Consider the following 20486-nt stretch of genomic DNA (forward strand, 5'->3'; position numbering starts at 1 on the left):
TTTCTCTCTCTCTCTCTCTCTCTCTCTCTCTCTCTCTCTCTCTCTCTCTCTCTCTCTCTCTCTCTCTCTCTCTGGGCACACAACTTTATGCTCAAGCTCAGCACACTTTTCTATACTTCACTCTTTACCTACCCTCTAACATTTTATTTTCTGTTTAATTCTGTACAAGCTGAGGATAAGTGCTAACTTCAGAACACGTATACATGCTTGTATTTATTTAATTTTGTAAGTTTTTGTCTTATTGACTAACAAAAACGACATGCACAAATCATACAATGTATATACTGTAGGTTTTATTAAGATATACATAGGTCATAGGGCACATCTCTCACCCGTTGTCATTGATAATAAACTGCTCGCTTGTTCGCGATCGAACGCGTTTTAGGACACCCGCGCAATGGAATGCAATTCGTTCTGGAAACGTTAACTGCGCGTCCTGTATTTCCGTCCCACATTTGTATTTTATCTTGTTTTATGCTACGTTCACTTTATTATTTTATATCATCAATTATATAAATTGTAACTTGTGCTATAATTGGACTGCGCACTACTGTGATGTAATAATTACTGGGGAATCCTTTTATTCGAAAACTCTTACCAATTTCGTATGACATTTACATAACATAACATAACTTCATCTTTAAATTGCATCACTAAATACACCGTTACACATTACTATAGGAAACTTATTTTTTACACGAATTTCTAAGGGACATATCTACCGTATAAAAGGGGATTTGAATGTATAAATTCAATAGATTCTCCTTAACAAATAAGATGGTCATAACTACTCTCTGTCGTTGCTTTCATCGAATGGAATCGTAACATTCTTTCTCTCTCCAATCTCTTCGTTCCCTGATCCTCAATTTTCCCCTCCGAAGAAAGAATTTTCGCCACTCGCTTTTCTTTCCTGTCGCCTAACACGTTTCCCCTACGAGACGCGGCCGAACGAACGATGACACGCCGGTTCGAATGCAATATAAACTCGGCAAACGTTTAATCAACCGAGTAGTAAAGACAAATGTTTGATCAGACAGGTAGCTGCTGGGGAAGGTGGCGACGTTTACTTAGGATTAGGAGAGTCCGCCTGCCGCGCCACCCCATCCGCTCGCACCCTCTCGGCGCTTCTTATTCTTCGAGCGAACGTGGCGAATGTTACGGTTACCGTAATTCACGGAAAGCGGTTAACGAAACGCACGGAAACATCAACACCTCCCACAGACGCTTTCAGCATCGTGAAATCGATGTTCCGCTTTCGTTAGAGACATAATCGAAAAGTATGAGCAAATATTAATGGTAATTGAATTGACCATGATGCTCGTGAAGAAATATTATTGATTGAACCCTACTTAGTAATAAACACGTCCCATTATTGTTATATGAATGAGCTTTTATATTCGTACGATCTGAAATTCAATTTTAGTTTATAATTCAGCTTGCTATTATCATTGAATGATTAAGAATTCGTGTATTTTTTTTTTTATTTGTAAGATATTTATGTTTGAACAATGAAGAAGAATTTTGTTGGTATGAGAAACATTTAATTGATTATGGAGATTAATTTTGTTTCGATATCTATTTTGATAAGCATCACTCAGGTGCGTTCTTTACAGTTCCTGCCTGTATAAAACCTGACACGGAGTACATTTGATAAAATAACATTCACCTCTGTCAATTCGTGGATTGGTCCCATCGCTACCCACACTAGTCGCGATGTCTGAAGAGGAGAAAGTACCGAACAGAAGGATCAAAAAGGAAAATTAGGTGCACGACGCTGGAAATTCGCGACGGAGGGAATCGTTCCGTTCGCTTCACTGTTTCTCGAATTATGCGAAGAACAATGAGTCATAATAACCGGACGAGAACGCTCGAAAGATTCGGGGAGCCTTCCATTCTTTTCCCGCTGATTCTCATCGAAGTGAAAGTCACGAGGGGGTTGTCCTTTATCAATCGTAGCCAGCCAGCCTGCTCCTTCATCGTCGCTTGAAACGACGAAATCAATAATAAATTCCGGGGGGGGGGAGTCTCTGAGTCTCGTTTCATCGACGAACCATCCCCCCCGCGTCCGGGACGTTCGGATCCCTGACCCTTCCTAATTTCTTCGACAACGACGACGCCGAGTCAGTGGGTGGAAAGAGCTCGGGTCGCGAATCTCAAGTGGCTGCGACGATAAATCAAATTAGCTCGAAACTTTCGAGACTTTTCGATCGCCGTTCGCCCACGCCCGCTTCGTCCAGCCATGCCGACGGTGCTCCACTGTCAGCGACGATTGGCCCAGGGGTAAATTGAAAAAAAGGGACGGGGCGGGAGGGAAATGAGTTTTCGAGGCAGACGAACTTTTTCAATGATTGAAAGTAGCAGCAGAGAGAAGTACGCCAGCGTCGCGGACGCGATAAAGCGTGGCTGCAGCCTACGATTAAAAGTGTGTCGGGTCTTTAGCGCTAATCCCATTTAGAGACACGAACGACTGGGGTCGGGAGAAATTGTTATTGGATATCGGACTAGAAAGAGTTTCAGGTGGATGAAATGTATTCTGGATGAAGGCGATTGGTTTTAAGAAAACTGGGAGTTGTGAACTATGGTCATGAAATCTTAATAATCGTACTGTTTCTGGAGGCCTGGGGATCAGTGGGGTAAATAACGAATAACCTTGGTAACATGGTTGCTTCTTCGTTGAATAAGTAAATTTGATAACACTAAATGTTAGTCTCGGTATTTTTTCAATTTTGCGTCCTCAATTGTGGACGCCAGGTCTGAATGGGTTAATAATATACTTTCCGCACAGTTTCTGCTTTATCAACTTTCAATAACTTAAGTTGCAAGATTCCAATTCCTCGAAACCTAACGAATGACGCTTTATCCATAATTTGGTTATCCTAGCTACCCCAAACCTAACCATTTTTTCACATCCTCCTTTGTCCGTTTTTCACAGTATTTGTCGCGTTCAATTCTTCAATTATTCGATCGCATTCGTACGTCCTTGCTATGTAATTGGCGAGCAACGTTATCCGGGTCTTGGAGAGATAAGCGGGCGCGGTTTCCTTCAGAGGCCCGTCCTCCTCCGCGCCTTCCATTTCCTCGAGAAATTCGCTTTAGCTCGTTTCCCGTGAATATCCCGATCCGAAATGGAGGCGCGCCGTTTTCTTCACGCTCGAGCGTGTCGAAATAAGGGTCGTCTGGGCGCGAGGGGTGGTTGAAAGGATGGCGGGATCCGCGACGAAGGAACGTTAGCTTCGAAGCTGGGTGCCCAGGAACCGGGCTCAACTAAATTCTCACACTAGCCGGGATATAAGGTGCACCTTCTCTTCGGGAGCGTTGAAGCTGCAAGGGGAGAAGCGTGGAAATTGTAGGCGAACCAATCGCGCGGTTGCACGACGCTCGGGTACGAGCACAACGAGCCGATTACTATCCTTCGTATATTTGTTTCGCGACAGACGAGACGATCGATTGATCGAACGAAAAGACACGGAAAACTCCGTAGACGATGCAACGTAGGAGGCTTGAGGAAACTAGAGTTGTTTTTGAAGAGAGTTTGAACGACAATGGGGACTTGGAGACATTTCGAGTGTTTTAACACTTTCCAGTCCAAATTTTCTGATTTCAGCACATATTTGTCGAGCCTAACTAGACATAGGAACGCAAAGGGTTAAAATAGGTTTTACAATGCGTTGTAAGATTAGCTGAAGGAAAATCTTATTAATGTTTGTTCCATGAACGTGAGATTGTAAATTAATATACAGAAGAAGCGATAAGTAGATGTTTTATAGTTCAAGAATTTTGTGTCTAAATTTAGAAATTAAATCCACAATTTCTAAAGTTACAGGCTCGAATGTAGAGCAGTTAAGAAGCTTATTATTTTTTTTCTCGGTATACCCAACCTGTCAATCAGTCACTTGTGTTTTGTTTTGCAAAACGCAATGCTAATGACATTTCGAGACGGGTTGTTCTCTTTTTATATACTCAATAAAATGTATAGAAAGTTTCGAAACAATTCATCAAATGGTTTCCTTGTAAACATTCGTTGAACATGCCTCACGTAAAAGCATTTTTATAGTGATCTGCTCCTCTCAGAAGCTCCGCTCCGTAAGACGCAAAAGTGATCGATTTAACGGCTTCGGAATCCCGAGGTGTGCTTCGAGCAACGTTCCCACGTTCTCCGATTCCCAGTATAAATCTCAGGATCCCTACACAGCGCCGCAAATCGGTGTTTCCACGCACGAAAACAGTCGTGAATTACGCACGAACGATTACGCGCCCCATTTAGACCGAACCACAAATCTCGCCAGGGAAGTTGCAACAGAATATACAATTACATCAGCATTCAACTACGAAATTGCTCATAATTTACGCAGCGACACCCGGCCTCGAAGCCTTTGGAGCGACGTCGGCCTTGAGCGAACAGTGCTTAGCAAAGTAGCCCCGTTTACAACGCAGCGAGCCCAACGAGACCCTCGGGTACCACGGATGCTCGCATCCCCGAAACCGTCGTAAATTATCATCGTATTCCTAGACGGATGCTCTTGGATGCTTATGTTTACGCCCCCGAAGCCTAAGTGACTGGCGCTCGTTGCTCGAGGGAGGAGAACAGGAGAGAGGTTCCCCGCGCGTTTCACGGCTGCCGCAGATCGAACGGAAGTGGCTTGCTGCCAGTATACGCGAACAGGAAGTCTCGCGATTCCGCTGTTAACATAAACCCCACTCGTTGCTTCACGAGCGTAATTCCCTTACACTGGTGCTCGAGCATCCTCCTTCTTCCGCGAATTTTGTGACCCATTCCTCTCGAAGCTGTTACGGAAATACTTTAGCTAGAGGAGAACATGTGCGAGGCGGGGGAGTTTGTTAAATTAATACCGAACCAAATAAAGTCGAGTGTTAAACGGGAAAAATCATTTACTTGGCTATGCACAGTACTGTGAATTTGTTTACCCTTGCCATGGTTCACTTTTGATTGTCGACTGCAAGTCTCACATTGAATCCCGTCGAATTGCTTGGCAGCGTCGAACATCGTTTCATTCCCATTGATGCAGCGACAATTAACGTGTCAAGGACCGCCAGCCTATGTGCTCGGAGTGTACACGAAGCGCGTACGCATTCCCCGTTCGACGATGGAACTTGGCTGTTCCATCAGCTCGATCCGATCGAGAAAAATACACTAAATGGTACCGAGCTCGCGGATTTATGTGTTCGACGGAACATTCCGTCGGCAATTTTCCATCTAGATACGACGTCGAGATTGCTGCGTCGCTCCATCGGGCAGGCTCGGCGAATCATTTCGGTTCGATGAAGGAAAATCCCGGTATTTATGGATAGAATGGGAATTAAATAATTCCCTGCAATGAAACGATCCCCATCTCGTCGAGGTAATCTACGGTTTATCGCTGGACAACGGCGATCACTATCGTTAAGTAAAAGCGGATTCGAGTCCCGTTGCGAATGAAAGGGAAATGCTCGCGAATGGCTTTTAAACTTAATTCGGTTCCAACACGCTGGGATACGGGAAATTGAAACGAACATCGGATACCAATATGTGTAGAGGGTAACACAATAGCGATGCTCGAAGACTCACTCGCGCGCGGTACTGTTCAGAATTTAGGAGAAAGATCTGGTGAACGTGGTTTCGAGAATGTTTATTTTTGGGACACGGTGTCGTCAAACTCTTTAAGATAGAATTATCTTGTTTTAAATGTACGAAGAAGGAAATTAGAAATGATCCTAATTGTGAATTGAGAATTTACAAAGTCAAACTTTACTTTATCTTTGAGAATTTAAAGAATAATATTGACTCGTAATATCAGTAAATTTCGCGATGGTGCATGATATTTAATATTCTTAGTTTTCTTTTTCTTTTATTTATTTAAGATTCTACGAAAATCTCTAATGATGAGAACTACATGGTGTTACATAGGTTTGTACATGATACAATTTATCTCATATTTGAGGGTACTTTCCACTTTTCCATTATTCCACTTCCCACTTTTACACTGCACACTTTTGCTCTTTACACTTTTGCACCTTACACTTTTTATATCTAAAAATCTTATTACAAGTTCGCAGCCATTAGCTCGATATTATTTGCGACGAAGGATTGTTCGTCACGAATAATACCGATTACCAGGTCTCACCACGTGGAGGTTGCTGCGACTGGAGACCCGGAGATAAAAGGAATCAAAGTTCCTTCGATCTCCCTCTATATAGAGTATACATACGTAGATGTATACTCTACATAGAGTCGACGAGCTTAATGCTAAGTACGAAACTAAGTCCGACTCTGCCAAATAATTATTTAAATTAAATGGACGGTAAATGGAAATCGCGACACGACGTGACCACGTAACTGGACTTACAGAGTCAGTCCCGCTTCCTCTGGTGGGTCTGATTCGAGAGAAAGACGATCAACGTCTCCGCCAGTACTCTACTCCCTGCATACCTGCTGCCGAGGGCCCAGATTCGACCTTACAGTGTACGACGTAGGTAGCACCGCGTCAGGTTGCCCTGCCCTGGCGACACCAGGTATGTCTGACGGTCGTAGAGTCTGAAACGGAGTTCTACTCTCTGCACGACGTCAGGAGTCCAGGACACGACTTGCATCCGTCTGACGGTTCTTTTGAGCTGCGCTGCGTCGGAAGCCTGGACTTCGCCTGATGCATACAGAGACTAAAAGATTCCTCGGAGGCGTCGATTGACCCTCTCTCAAATCAGACCCACTAGAGGACGGCAACTGACTTCGGCCAGTCACATGGTTAGCCACTACACTTATCACGTCAAGTAATAGTGACCGAAATGGAGAACGCAGTTGCGTGTCCAATATGGACTTAGGAATAAACGAAAGAATTCAACAAATGATTAATAATTATTTGGCAGAAGACAGACACTCGTACACGCATGCCTTAAAACTAACCAAACCAAACTAAGATACTAAGGGAAACTACAAATAGGAGGGACGGGAGACGCGGGCGCGCGATCGCGAGATCCATATCGAACGAAGGATCAACGACGAACGATCTCTCACCCCTCGTATACCTGTGTCGAGGATCGCGGCTCGCTAACGAACAAGAGTGGGGCAAGAGCAAACAACAACGCGGCTCGCTTGTGCCCCTCGAAGTAGGGAAAGGGTAGGGCGAACAATAACCGCGTGACGCTCTATTCGAAGGCTCATTGAATTCATCGAGAAAATAATTCGTGAAACATTAATATCACAGAAAAATCATATTTCCCATCATTGTTTAAATAATAAGTATTGTTAATGATTAATGTAACTATTGTCAAAAATTAATATTTAGTTGGTCCATTCAATAGATATTAAAATATAGAAAAATATCTTGCGATTACTTGTTCTCAACTTTGAATGTTCGAAAATATTACTTTGTCAAAAAACATTGGTATAATAATCTGAGACTTTAAAATGCATTAAAATGGAGTAAATATGTACATTTCCGAATTAATTGAATATTTACAATGCATATGATAACATTCAGTCTTCGATTAAATATTAATAAGAATCGCGATTCAGATGAAGTATTCATCGAACACAGTAATCGTGAGAAATTTTTGTATATTATTACATCTGTTAGCTGGAATAACTAACAATTAATTTCTAACAATAGTTACATGAATTATTAACAATATTTGTTGAAGCAATAACCGAGAATATGACTGCTGTAACATTACACCGCGCAGACAGCAGTAGATGCTTTTTCTAAGAATGTTCAAACTCATTTGTTGCATAATTGATTAAAAATAGAAACTTATTAAGCATATATTTGTTTGAATTTAATGTAAAAGAAACGATATTACTTTCTGGTCTCCCTAATATATTGGTCGCGCGAATATTTCTTTTACCCACTGTTTATTTGCTACTTCTTCCCAACCCCCGTTTTTTGTCCTCTCTTTGCATTCCGTGACCCAGCTTGTCCTGCCACGCGTATTTTGCATTCCCGTGGAATAACTTTCAAAAAGTGAATAATAAGCGGAAGTGAATAAGAAAGCAGTCGGGAGGGCAAGCGGCGGATAAAGTGAATTGAATTGAGTTTGGTCAACGAATTTGAAAGATCGTTAATTCCCTCGCTCGTGGCACGTTTTACGCGCTGAATTCTTATTTCGCGCACCGTTATTGTTTCTGACGGTTTATCCGCTTACTCGCTGGGACAATCTGTCTGCTCTGACTTTAATTCATGAGACGAGTGAATCGCGTGACTTCGAGACTGCTGGAACGCTGTTGAAACTCTTTTTTATAAATTGTTTTTCGAGAATGGCGAAACAAAACGTAGTAAGTTGTGAAGTTCTGAACACAATGGTTGGAGGATCACTCATGCTGGATAACGCACTTACCATGCTCACCTTGAATAACTTATAAATAATTTTGGGCATTACATGATAATTTTATTTTATTTTAACCCTTAAAAGATTCAATTGACGCAATTTTTTAATAGATTAATCGACATTCTTCCTAGATGTAACGTAAATAGTTGATCTTCATATCGAGCTGATATTTTATCATAGATGACCGTTTACCTGGCGATTACGATAGTGGTCACATGATAACAAAATCAGCCCGAACTGAGGGTATCCCATTTTCTTAAACTCAACCTATTTTTCTAGTAACATACTTCATGAATAACCCAATTCTGACACTTTGCCAATGGCTTTACGCAATATTCGTTCGTGGAAAGCGATTACAAGAGAAACGGGGTCGCGGACGCTACCCTTGTCCAGTGTAGAAAGTTTCGCGCAACTCGAAAGATTTGACTTGGACGACGTAGCTGGTACGAGGCGTCGAAACGGGGACGACGGAAAAAGAAGGTCGACGCGAGTGGATGGGTCTTAGCGAAGGACTTAAAAACAATTGGCCCGCGGCGACGCGGGAATTTTAAACACACTTTTATCGCTCGCCCGGATGGCTTTTGTTCGGGCAAAATCGCCTGGGGGCCGCAACGGGCTGAGAATCGAGGACTCGACGCACACTGTCCACGATCGAAGGGCTTTGAGGCAATTTACGAGGGGTTTTACGGTTTCAAGTGACGCCAGCCTGTCCTGATCTTTTCCCATTTCCCTCCGTTATCCGCGGCCCCTTTGTCCCGTCTCTTCTCGCGTCCACTTTACATTCAATGTTGTTTTAATGCCTCCCCCTTTCGACTCCCCATTGCTGACGCTCGCCGCGTTGCATTATAAAGGAGAGAAGAAAATTACCGTGCCTCCGGGAATTTAAATGCGACGAATCGATGCTTCCCGACCGCCTGGAAAATTACTTCTAACCGTGACAATTGTGCACGATTGAATATCGAGGTGTCCCAGAAAATATTGCGCAATTTTAAACTACTGGTAAAATCTCTCTGCTTCCAGGACGCCTTCGTGGTTATTCTCCTCTTTATTAGCGCTGTTCTGTTACAAATATTACTTCTATTACCATCTTATCATATGATAGATTGTTTACGACTATGAACCCATTTCAATATCAGAAATTATTTTGCATTTTATATTGCGACTTAACGTATAATTTTAAAGTAGACAGTTTTAAAGTGGCGAGTCCCGGCTCGCCTTGATACCTTTATCGTCTCTATTCCTTTTTTTTCCTGTAACGTTTGTCCGTTGATCCTTTCGGTGGGTGCGTCGACGTCGTTGCGCGCACTCGTGGCGTAGTTCCCTGGGATAACGACGAGCAGACGCCGATACAGAGGGGATCATCCGGTACTCAGGACTGTAGAAAGAAATCCACATCAGGGTAATGTCGCGTGAAGTTAGCCCGGCAGTTTAGAGATCCGTGGTTTCGCTATTTTAGAGGACAGGTCGTGACCAGTATCGCCGAACAGATTCCGGAGTCCTAAGAGAGGGATACTGGCTACGAAATGCTTCTCACGATGGTCCCTCGAAACCATCTGCAAGATATTATACAGGATGAGCCAGAGAAATGGAGAATTTTATTCATGCCCCACTGTACCAAGAAAGTTATCCCATTTTTTAAATAAAACATTACATATTATATGCGTTATGGATATATAGGGTTTCAAGTTTAACCCTTTGTACTCGGAGTCATTTCATTACAGAATGTGCAAACAGGAATCATGTCGTATTACATAATGTAACTTATAAAGCATGTAATTTACTGTAACGATACTCAAGCTTATATGAATCTTTAGATATTGAGAAAAAATTGTTTACACGAGTTATTTGGTACAAAGGGGGATATTATATGCAGCAAATAAATGTATGCAAGTGTAGGGGTGCGTGAGATTTGGACAACTGGAGCGAAAATTGTCGAGGAGCGCTAGATTTGCTGCCATTGAATCCACGTTTCAAACGTCGTCGCGGACGAATCATACTATGCAAATATTTCTCTGACAAATATCTCGCGGAAAGACTCCGCGACGAAAACGGAACTGATACCAGCGATATCGGGATATTTGTACACATGAGATTGCGAGGGTGAGGAGGTTCGGTTACAACTCCAGACGAGCGACTAAATTGACGGCGGGCGAGGAAGAAATGAGGGTGGTTGCGGAAGGGCCGAATTTAGCCGCTTCACTGGTCTGTAACTCGAACTAACCCCGAGAAACACCACCGCCTCGGGAACTTGCCGCGTCAGCCTCGCTATAAGGTCGAAACCTACCGCCTACGGACAGGAAACGGAATCCAACTTCCTTCCTTGGTAGAGGGCGAAGATTAATCTCGACGCAGCCATGCCTGCGCCACGGTCACCCCTTCGACCCCCTGGCTTGCCCTCCTCGCGAGGCCGTGTACACTTCTCACCAGGCTCTTTCTATCCGCCTTTATCAATCTGACTCCAACTAACCTGCATCTGCCTCCGGGGCCACATAAATCTTCCTTGAGCGTTTTCTCAGCCGTATTGAACCCGCTGTTCCAACGAAAGACAATGATTTCATTCGTTAAGGCGGTAGTCCGATCGGAACCTTTCAAAAAATCGATCCAATATTCGTTGCATTTGATCAGAATTTTAGGTACGGATAGTATAATTATCGATATATTAGGTTGTCCCAAAAGTTTCTTCCATTTCATTAATAAGTAATACATACACAATATTTTATGTCTAATGTTACATTATTAAATTGCGTACGATTCATTTTGCTCCATTGCTGTTATACAATATTCACATCTAAGAAATTAGGTTGTTTATTTATATAAATACTGCCACACAAAATAATTGAGTGCAAGTCACAGAAGAAACTTTTGGGACAACCTAATACTAATTGTCTACATTTGAAATATTTGGCGAAGTTATATAGGACTATGAACTAAATTTTCTGTGCACTCTACATTGTAATTTTCTTTTTGAATATTTTATGGATGTTTGTCTCGATACTTGCGCCCTTAATGTGTACGGGAAAGTAGTTTTCAATGCCAAGTTTTGAGAAATAGTTTCTATTTTGATTACATTTGTAGTATACGTTGTTTGAATATTTATCAGGAATTAAAAGTATGCAACGATGTACAAAGGCTGATTTTATCTAAATTTCCTTCGTCCTACGTTATTTTCGAGAAATTAAGTACAACACTTATGTGTTGTCATTTTGTTCGAGACTGTAAGAAATTTTTCATTTCTGTATATTTGATAAGCAACAGCCTCATCTTCAATGTCAACATACAACTTTGTCTAAACCAGCGCGTACCGCGTCTTAATTTTTCAGATCCTTGCGGTAACGTAAAGTGCAAGGAGCCGGAAATCTGTCAGCTGGACGACTCCCGACAACCAGGCTGTCGTTGCGGCGAGCAGTGCGGGATTGAGTTCTCGCCAGTTTGCGGAAGCGATGGTAAAACATACTCGAACGAATGCAGCCTCAGGCAGGAAGCCTGCAGATCGAGATTGTCGCTCAGGACGGTCTACACAGGCGCCTGCAATTCAGGTAATTTGAATCTCATGATTAAAGTCGTCCAAGTTGCTAAGAAACGCTAGTCGTGAGTTTTTTGTTTGTTTGTAACTTTACCACTGTAACACAATGTAATAGTGCGCCGCGCACTGTAGCAACGAACTGAATCGAATATCATTCGTGTTTTGTAATTTACTAAGTCAATATCCTACGTATTTTTAGCGTATTGGATATTAAAGAATATATCCAAAGAATAAGGAAATAAATTAGTCTTATCCCCTTCAGTTTTGATTTCTTTTTAAAAAGAATAAAGATTATCTTTCAATGGATACATACTAAGTGAATAAAAAGTATCACGTAGATCTAAAAAAATATGTTTTCCACAATAATTTATACAAATTGTGATATGTACATCTTTAGATCAATAGTCTTAAACAAAAAAATCTACAAATATAATGATAAAATATTTTATTGAGATATTTGATCATTTTCATACTAAAGCTCTGATAGAACTAGATAAATGAGATATTATTAAACACAATAAGAACATAACCTAATGGATTAGACGTTCGATAGTGTCCACTGCTGCTCTACTGGCGAGCAAACAGCTATCGTGACCGAAGATGACATGCGATGATGTGTTCTTTTAATCTACGTCATTGTGTAGGAACAAATCCGTGTGACGAGGCAAAGTGCAGCCCCTTCGAGCAGTGCGTGATTAACCGGCAAGGGATAGCGAGCTGTGAATGCGGCCCAGAATGCGAACCAGTGATGAAACCTGTCTGTGCACGAGGCGGGAAGACGTACACCTCTCTCTGCGAGCTGAAGAGACAAGCTTGTCTAACGAAGACCAACATCGAGGTCGCCTATACCGGCACCTGCGGTACCAGGGGACCCTGTTCAGCAGAGGTCAGTCAATTACGATAGATCGATACGAGCAATACTATCAATCAAGCAAGACAAAATGCAAATATAATTGTTTGATTTTTTCCGAACAACCGAACTCATGTTTTCCACATTTGATGAGATATACAGGGTATTAAAAAAAAAACCATTCAATATTATATGGTGTATAGGGCACACTGTACTGAGTAAAAAAGCTTTAGTAAACAATGGTTCAAAGGTCAACCGTTTCTGAGATATAAACATTTTCTTTGCTAGTATCACGAAAGAGCACTTAAACACGGTGTTCGGTCAAAGGTGGATTGGACGTGGTGGACCAGTTGCATGGCCTCCTCGATCCTCCGATTGAAATCCTCTATATAGACTTCTTTTTATGGGGATATTTAAAAAGCCAAGTATATTCCACGCCGATAAATGACTTAGAAGAACTACGTAACGGAATCCACCATGCTTCGACAGAAATTCGACAGAAATGTGGGATTTTCGAGAGAGTTCGCGACTCTGTAATAAGAAGATGCCAAGCATCTACAGAAATGAGCGGTGGACACGTGGAAAATCTTGTATAAATATCGAAAACCCAATAATAAGTCAATCATGATACTAGCAAACAAAAATGTTTATATCTTAGAAACGGTTAACCTTTATACCTATGTTTACTAAAGCTTTATTTACTCAGTACAGTGTGTCCTATACACCATATAAATATTGAATGCTTTTTTTTGAACACCCTGTATAGGCTGATTCGTGTAACGCGTATACCTTGATTCATTTCTGAAGTATGCGATGATTTAAGACTTCTTCAACAAAAATTGCGTGAGTTTTTAAGTAGGATAGTTAGGTTAGTCGAACTTAGACAATCGATATCTAGTTCTGCATATTTCAATACATCTAATTACTTTGGTGATGGTTACAGCAACACTTGTATTAATGATGATGTTCCATGATCCTTTCATTTCGAGTAAGCAGAGCAACGCAATGACAGCCATGACCATACTTTTTTTTTCAAAATGGATTGTACAAGATCATTCATATCACTTTTAATTTTATACATTTTCATAAAAAATGAATGATCTATATTCTTGAAATATAAATAAATACGTGTACGAGACACTGAAAGAGAAATTTCTTCTAATTTTAAAGAAAAAGAATCCTGAAACTTGACAAGAAGACTAGCTTTAAACTAGAATACCTCTTTGAAAAATGAATGATGAATATCTTTGATCGTTGAAACGCGATACCGACCAACGTTCAGCCACCCCTCTCGAACGGGTATCTGTAGCACCGATATTTACCACCGTCCCCCGAAAAGTCTCGTTTATATTTGAACCAGCCACGAATTATCCTCATCCTTCTCCACGACGACGTTGACCGGGCTTAATCGTAGCTCGTGCGCGATAGTCGTCGTGAAAAATGGCACGAACCGTCCCCGCCGCCGCGGCCAATGAAAAAACCGGCAGACTCGCGAGCGTGAAACGGCGCTACATTAAATTTCCGCGAATTAAAGTGCCCGCGTAAATGGCCGCGGCACGATAAAATATCGTGAACGATAGATTATCGGCTTTGGCGCGGTAGCTAGTGGGATATATCCCGGAGAAACCAAGCGACAAAGAGGCTACCTGTCGCCGATAGGTGATGGGCCCAGGTACGAACGAGCGACTGATCCACCGCGATTAATCAAACCCCTTTTCCACTGGATCTCGATAAAAGAAAGAAAATTAAAAAAAAGAAGAAGAAAGAAGGACGCGACAGAGACTGTCAGCGTGTCTTTCCCGACGGATTTTCAGCGGAGGGAACAGTCGAATTGAAAGAGATTTCTTTTGCAGGTCTGCAAGTGGGGCGCGATCTGCGCGGAGACCAACGGCACGGCGATTTGCGAGTGTCCGTCCTGTCCAGCGGAATTTCAACCAGTTTGCGGCAACGACGGCATCAGCTACGGGAACGAGTGTAAGCTCCGCCTGGAGGGCTGTCAACATGAACGAGAGATCCGGGTGCTTTACCAGGGACAATGTAGTGAGTACCGATCCCCGAGCAGACAGTGAACCTTTAATTCTCTCGAGTTTTCATCCTCGACACCCGTTCGCTCGATTCGGCTGTCTGGGTATACTCTTTTCCTTGACGGGTCCGTTCGACGCGCTCCAGGAAGCATCAGTGTATTTTAATTCTCTGTTTGCGCTGCACTCCGGTTACGCGGTTTCGATTTTACGAAAAATTCCTAACGATTTATAGAGGGAGGTATTTTTTCTTTCTAATTTAAGTGCGTGCGTAGTATTCAATGTGAGTATTTAGTTAGTAAATTGCATGTACATGAAGTGAAACTAAAATTATAATTTAATTTTAAATATGGATTATTAAAATTGACCCATTCAAATTTGAGCAATGGATTCGAAATGCATTTTGCAGGACACTTATCGGTACTCGAATGAATTATTCTCGTCACTGATAATCTAGTAATAATTAATGACGATATAATGGTATAGCAAAATTGTGTTAATACTTGTTTGAAATATTTGCCATAAAATTTTTCCATTTAAATGTTACGATCATTTTAACACCTGTGTAACCAAAAGAATATCACTTACCAATTCATAAGAATGGGTCATTATAAATGACAATCGTTCAAACGTTTTTTATATTTGCAATTATAAATTTCACATAGTTTCATAAAATGTAATTGTGACTCTTCTAACTGCAGCATCATCGTAAGAAGAAACAATTGATAAGTCGTGCGCAATTTCGTTATCCCTTAATACGGTGGACGAAACAAAGAAAAGAGATTACTTCAAAAGTTCAATCTAAACAAGTCGCGAAAAAAGCACTGGCCAGATCGTTCACTTCCTTCTGATTCAATGTCTTCCTGAGCTTCTCAGTCGTCCTTTAGTTTCTACTTTTTCTTCGTCCTTTTTTTTTATATTATAAGAGGACGTCCATGCTGTCTGCACTGCGCAACTTCCTCTATTCAATTTACCTTCCACTTTGGTCGGCTATTTGCGCTCTCGGAATACCTGGCTAAATTTTAAAAACAAAAAAGAAACCTTTCACCGATAAATTCCAATTGAATGCGATTGAGGATCTCGTTGAACTTCTGCCGAAGAACGAACGTGTATTTAGAAATAAAAGAAGGTCAAACGGCTCTGAATAAAGGAGTATATAGCTTAAATCGTTTCTGTCAATTATCACGATTGTGATAAATGAGTAATCGAATATAATTACTCTAAAATTTGTAATTAGATTAAATTACAGTTTCATTTCGATTGTTTTGCATCAATTACTATAATTTTCCTTCCTCTGAAAAAATTTCACACAGACTTAAATCAGAGTTCAAACTTATGCCTATTATTTTAGATAAGAATTCTTATATCTATTACCCACCTATTTAATTTGATTTTATAATACACAAACGTCAACTACTACAATTTTCCTTTCCCTGGAAAAATTGTATACAGACCTAAATCAAACTTCAAACTTATGTTTATTGTTCTAAATAAGAATTCTTGTAACTCCTCCCGCGTGTTTAATTTGATTTTCTAATTCACGAGCATCGTTTTTGAACATTTTTCCACAGGCGGGTGTAGCCCAGAAATCTTTCCGATAAACGAAACGATAGTTTGATACTTATCAGAAAATCGAGTCGATCAATTCCGTTATCGAACGAGCAATCCCTGCCTTCTGGACTCCGACGAGACACCAGCTCTAAACATTTGCTCTATTCTCACGTTCTTTCGTCCGAACGTTCATGGAAATCGGTCACGAATAGTCTAGCTGGACACGAAGTAAACGCACAACTCGACGTTGGTGGCTCGCGATGGGTAGCTACTGTGTGACACATGGCATTGTTCATTTCCAACGCAAATTATTTCCGCACATTCATGTACGTATCACCCGATGGCCTGCCTGTGCGAGCGTCTCTTCGATTCGGGTCACTCGTATGTCGGTTGCAGTATTCGTTCAAACGAAACGGAACTCGTTACTACTTTCCCGAAGTGGATATTTATTCATCGTTGAATAAATAGTTCCAAATAACAGCACTATTCAAACTGGGACAGTTTTCTTCCTATTTTATTTATTAAATTTTTGTTCGGAAAAAGACATTATAGTATTGGTCATTTGATGTTTTTCTTTTCTACCGTAACCACCACTTTTGCACATTTGGCAACGTTATTTGTTTCAGTGATTTATCAGCTTAAAGATTTTTGAAGGGAAATTTTGGGTAATCGCAACGTAGTTGATAGCCCTATGAGAAATGTCAATGTCTAAACTTTTTGTTCATGGAAATGCCCAAACCTCCTTCGCTCCGGGTTTCAAGTTTCAGTTCTCGAATCTATTCTTTCTCGAAAGTAATATTGAAAGTAATATTCCCGAATGTCCGACCTATGGTTATAATAATTCCATTTACTTATACACTTAGTTTAATTAAATTTTTGAATGAACTGTGCCACGTCTATCGAGAAACTTATCGAATAAACAGGTGCTTAAAAAACTTGATTCACTTGAATCCGTTTGCACGTTACTTTCCTCGTAACATTTTGAACAGGGCATCGGATCCTTGATGAGAAATCGAACGGATTAAATTGATTCCTCGACAAAAAGTGGAACTAGTTAAATTTGACGGGGAGCTCTCAGCCGAGCAACCGAGCAACCGAGCAAATTGAATTTTAAATTATTCAGAGGAATTAGACATGTTATTATCGTGCGCTAAATGCTGCATGATAAATTTGAACGATTCAAATATAACGGACGAAATAGAATATTCGATAACCACCAGTCCGCAGTGAATACTAAAAATAAGAATTTGACGAACAAGTATAGGTTTTACAAGTTATTTAAAATACGTAAATATGTATAAAGTACATTAAATTGATTTTCTTTGATTACATTCGACAGAAACTAAATAAAGACTTACGAATATGTAATAGGTACAATGTTAACGAGCCTAAAGAAAACTAATAATTTGTTTCGAAAGTTTTAAGCTGATTTGGATTTCAGTTTCTGTCAACAAGTATTTGTAACAAGAATCTGCTCGTTATTTCTTCTCGAAAATGAGAAAGGTGTTAGCATCACTTTGATCATGTATTCTTTATAAAGTAATGAAAACGTTAATGTTATTATGTTTATTATTTACTGTTTTCTTTCGTTGTTTCATTTTGCTGAAAATATTTGTTAACAGCAATTTTCGACTGACTCTCGGTTAAAATGGGGTCCATTACGATATATCTTCGCGAGGAATTCGTTGATTGAATATCGATCGACCAGAGGCACAATTAGAGGAAACTGGCCGAGTAAATAATTAAGAAAACTTTATTATCGAGATGGGGTTGAAAGGAAGAAGTTAGAGGATGATCGATTCCGTTCGGCTAGATTCATTATATCAAGAAGAGATTGAAATTGTTACGTTGATTTTATCATCTCCAACGATGAAATTTTTTACCAAATCAAAGGAGATGCCCGTGACTCGATGCACTTTCATGTAATTTCCATACAATGCAAGTGACTCTTTGACTCCACCACCCTTTCGATATCATAATCGTATTTGCATGTTGATGGACAATAGAACCTTTGTGCCTTAAGAATTCCTCATTAGTAGGATTTGCATCTTTATTGAAAAATCCTTTACCCGAGTAATAATGCAACCGGAAAGGGAGGACGAAGGGGAAAAGGTAGGTCACCAACAACTCCTTAAACGGTGAAATTTCATTAAAACGATCCGCTGCCGATCAATCATTGGTAAAAAAATTGTATCCACGTCGAAAAGAAAGTGGCAACGAATGAGTCGTACAGATACCTTTTTCTGAGACACGATAACACCGGATTTCCGGCTAGGTGTTGATTATTGTTGACGAAAGCACACGCAATAGGGGTGAAGCAAAAATTCGAAGCTGTACGTAAGACCTGGTTACAATGTGGTTTAGCAAAATATAAGTAAATTACATTACTTTAGATACACTTGTCCAATAGTTTTTTGTAAGAAAATTGTTTAATGTCACGTTTTTAATCCATTCGCTACCAGGAAAATTTAAAGCGTTTTGCCTTGTATGCCAACATTTAATACAAATGAGTAATTCTCCTTTATTATCACGAAAGACAAAACAAACTTCAGTTTTCATTATAGTATATTATCAGTTTGCATTATAGTACACGAAGGTACACGAAGATTAGTAGAAAATAGTGAACGTCGTAAAATAATGAAATAAAATCTCAACTTCAGTTCACTATTTTCTACTAATCTTCGTGTACCTTCGTGTACTATAATGCACTCTAGGTCTGAAGGGGTTAAGAAGCTCTGCGTTACGTTAAGATAGCGACATACAGCTACAAGTTGTTATTAACCCAATTTCGAATTAAGCCATCGAATATTGCTGCAGACAATTCTGATAGGAGTAACGTCTACAAAGTACACAATCCCGAAACGTAGTTAAGCCGAAGTTACGGTACCAAAGATCAGCCTCTTGCCTTTCCAGCGACCCTTGATAAACGTCCCAAGTAGAGCTGCCGAAAGGACCGAATATTCAAGCGGCTTTCAAGCCAAGTCAAACCGGGACCCGATTTCCGAGCCGAGTCGAGTACTTGAAAAACCCAAGTAGCTTGAAAGATTCAAGCTACCCGAAAGAAACCAAGTAACTTGAATTTTTCAAGCTACTCGAATAGAATCGAGCGGTTCGAAAAAACCAAGCGACCCGAAAGAACCGGGCAACTCAAATGATTTCAAGCTTTTCCGAGTACACGTGTTAGTCCGCCGCCGGGCAACAATGGTGTATCATAAAAAAGACGTAGCAAACTAGACCCAAAGAAGGTCGACCATCATTTTCCGTATTTCTTATCGGATCTTAACGGATGTATTACCAATCGATTTCTTATGTTATCCTGATGAAAATGGTACCAGACACGATACAATTTGGATTATTTAGAAGGAAATTATACGGCAAAAATGATTTGCACGCTTTTTATCTATCTTTGTTAAAAATAGTCCGATTTACATAGTATTTAGTAGCGTTTTCATCAGGAAAACGTAAGGAATCCATCAGTGTTACTCCCGTAATAATACGATACATATGAAGTGAAATCGGGTGATTACTGAAAGCCATAAACCAAGGGTGGAACCATCAACGGACGGACCTCAAACGGTCCGAATTATAAAGTGTGAAATGTTTGTCATGATATGTTCACTTTTTATTGTGTTTTATAAAAGTTAAAGAAACAAATTGCACTACTGAATTCCTGATGTTATACTGACGAAAATGGTACCAAACACGATATAATATCGATTAATTTTAATTATTCGTGTAATGTAAATTCTACATATCACGCTGTAACACGGCAGAAAAATCTTAAATTAATCGATATTATATCGTGTCTGGTACCATTTTCATCGGGATAACATAAGGAATCGATTGGTAATACATCCGTTAAGATCCGATAAGAAATACGGAAAATGATGGTCGACCTTCTTTGGGTCTAGTTTGCTACGTCCTTTTTATGATACACTATTGTTGCCCGGCGGCGGACTGACATGTGTACTCGGAAAAGCTTGAAATCATTCGAGTTGCCAGTTCTTTCGGGTCGCTTGGTTTTTTCGAACCGCTCGATTCTATTGGGGTAGCTTGAAAAATTCAAGTTACTTGGTTTCTTTCGGGTAGCTTGAATCTTTCAAGCTACTTGGTTTTTTCAAGTACTCGACTCGGCTCGTGACTTCGAGCCGAGTCCAACTCGGCTTGATTTTTTCGGGTACTTGAACAGCCCTACTCCCAACGTGCCTAGGTCGAGCCAAAC

At 40.6% G+C, this 20486-nt stretch overlaps 1 protein-coding gene across 3 annotated transcripts in view; it reads left to right on the top strand.

The window, feature by feature from the left end:
- The window catches only part of LOC128888507 (agrin-like), a 546810-nt gene that overhangs the window by 485323 nt on the left and 41001 nt on the right, over nt 1-20486 (top strand). For all 3 annotated transcript variants that reach the window (XM_054145409.1, XM_054145410.1, XM_054145411.1), the window contains exons 7-9: nt 11640-11855; nt 12487-12728; nt 14546-14732. In XM_054145409.1, coding sequence (XP_054001384.1) covers nt 11640-11855; nt 12487-12728; nt 14546-14732 — 645 coding nt within the window. The remainder of the gene's footprint in view (nt 1-11639; nt 11856-12486; nt 12729-14545; nt 14733-20486) is intronic.

This window comes from Hylaeus anthracinus, unplaced genomic scaffold (assembly GCF_026225885.1).
Source record: "Hylaeus anthracinus isolate JK02 unplaced genomic scaffold, UHH_iyHylAnth1.0_haploid 11994, whole genome shotgun sequence".
NCBI lineage: Eukaryota > Metazoa > Arthropoda > Insecta > Hymenoptera > Colletidae > Hylaeus > Hylaeus anthracinus.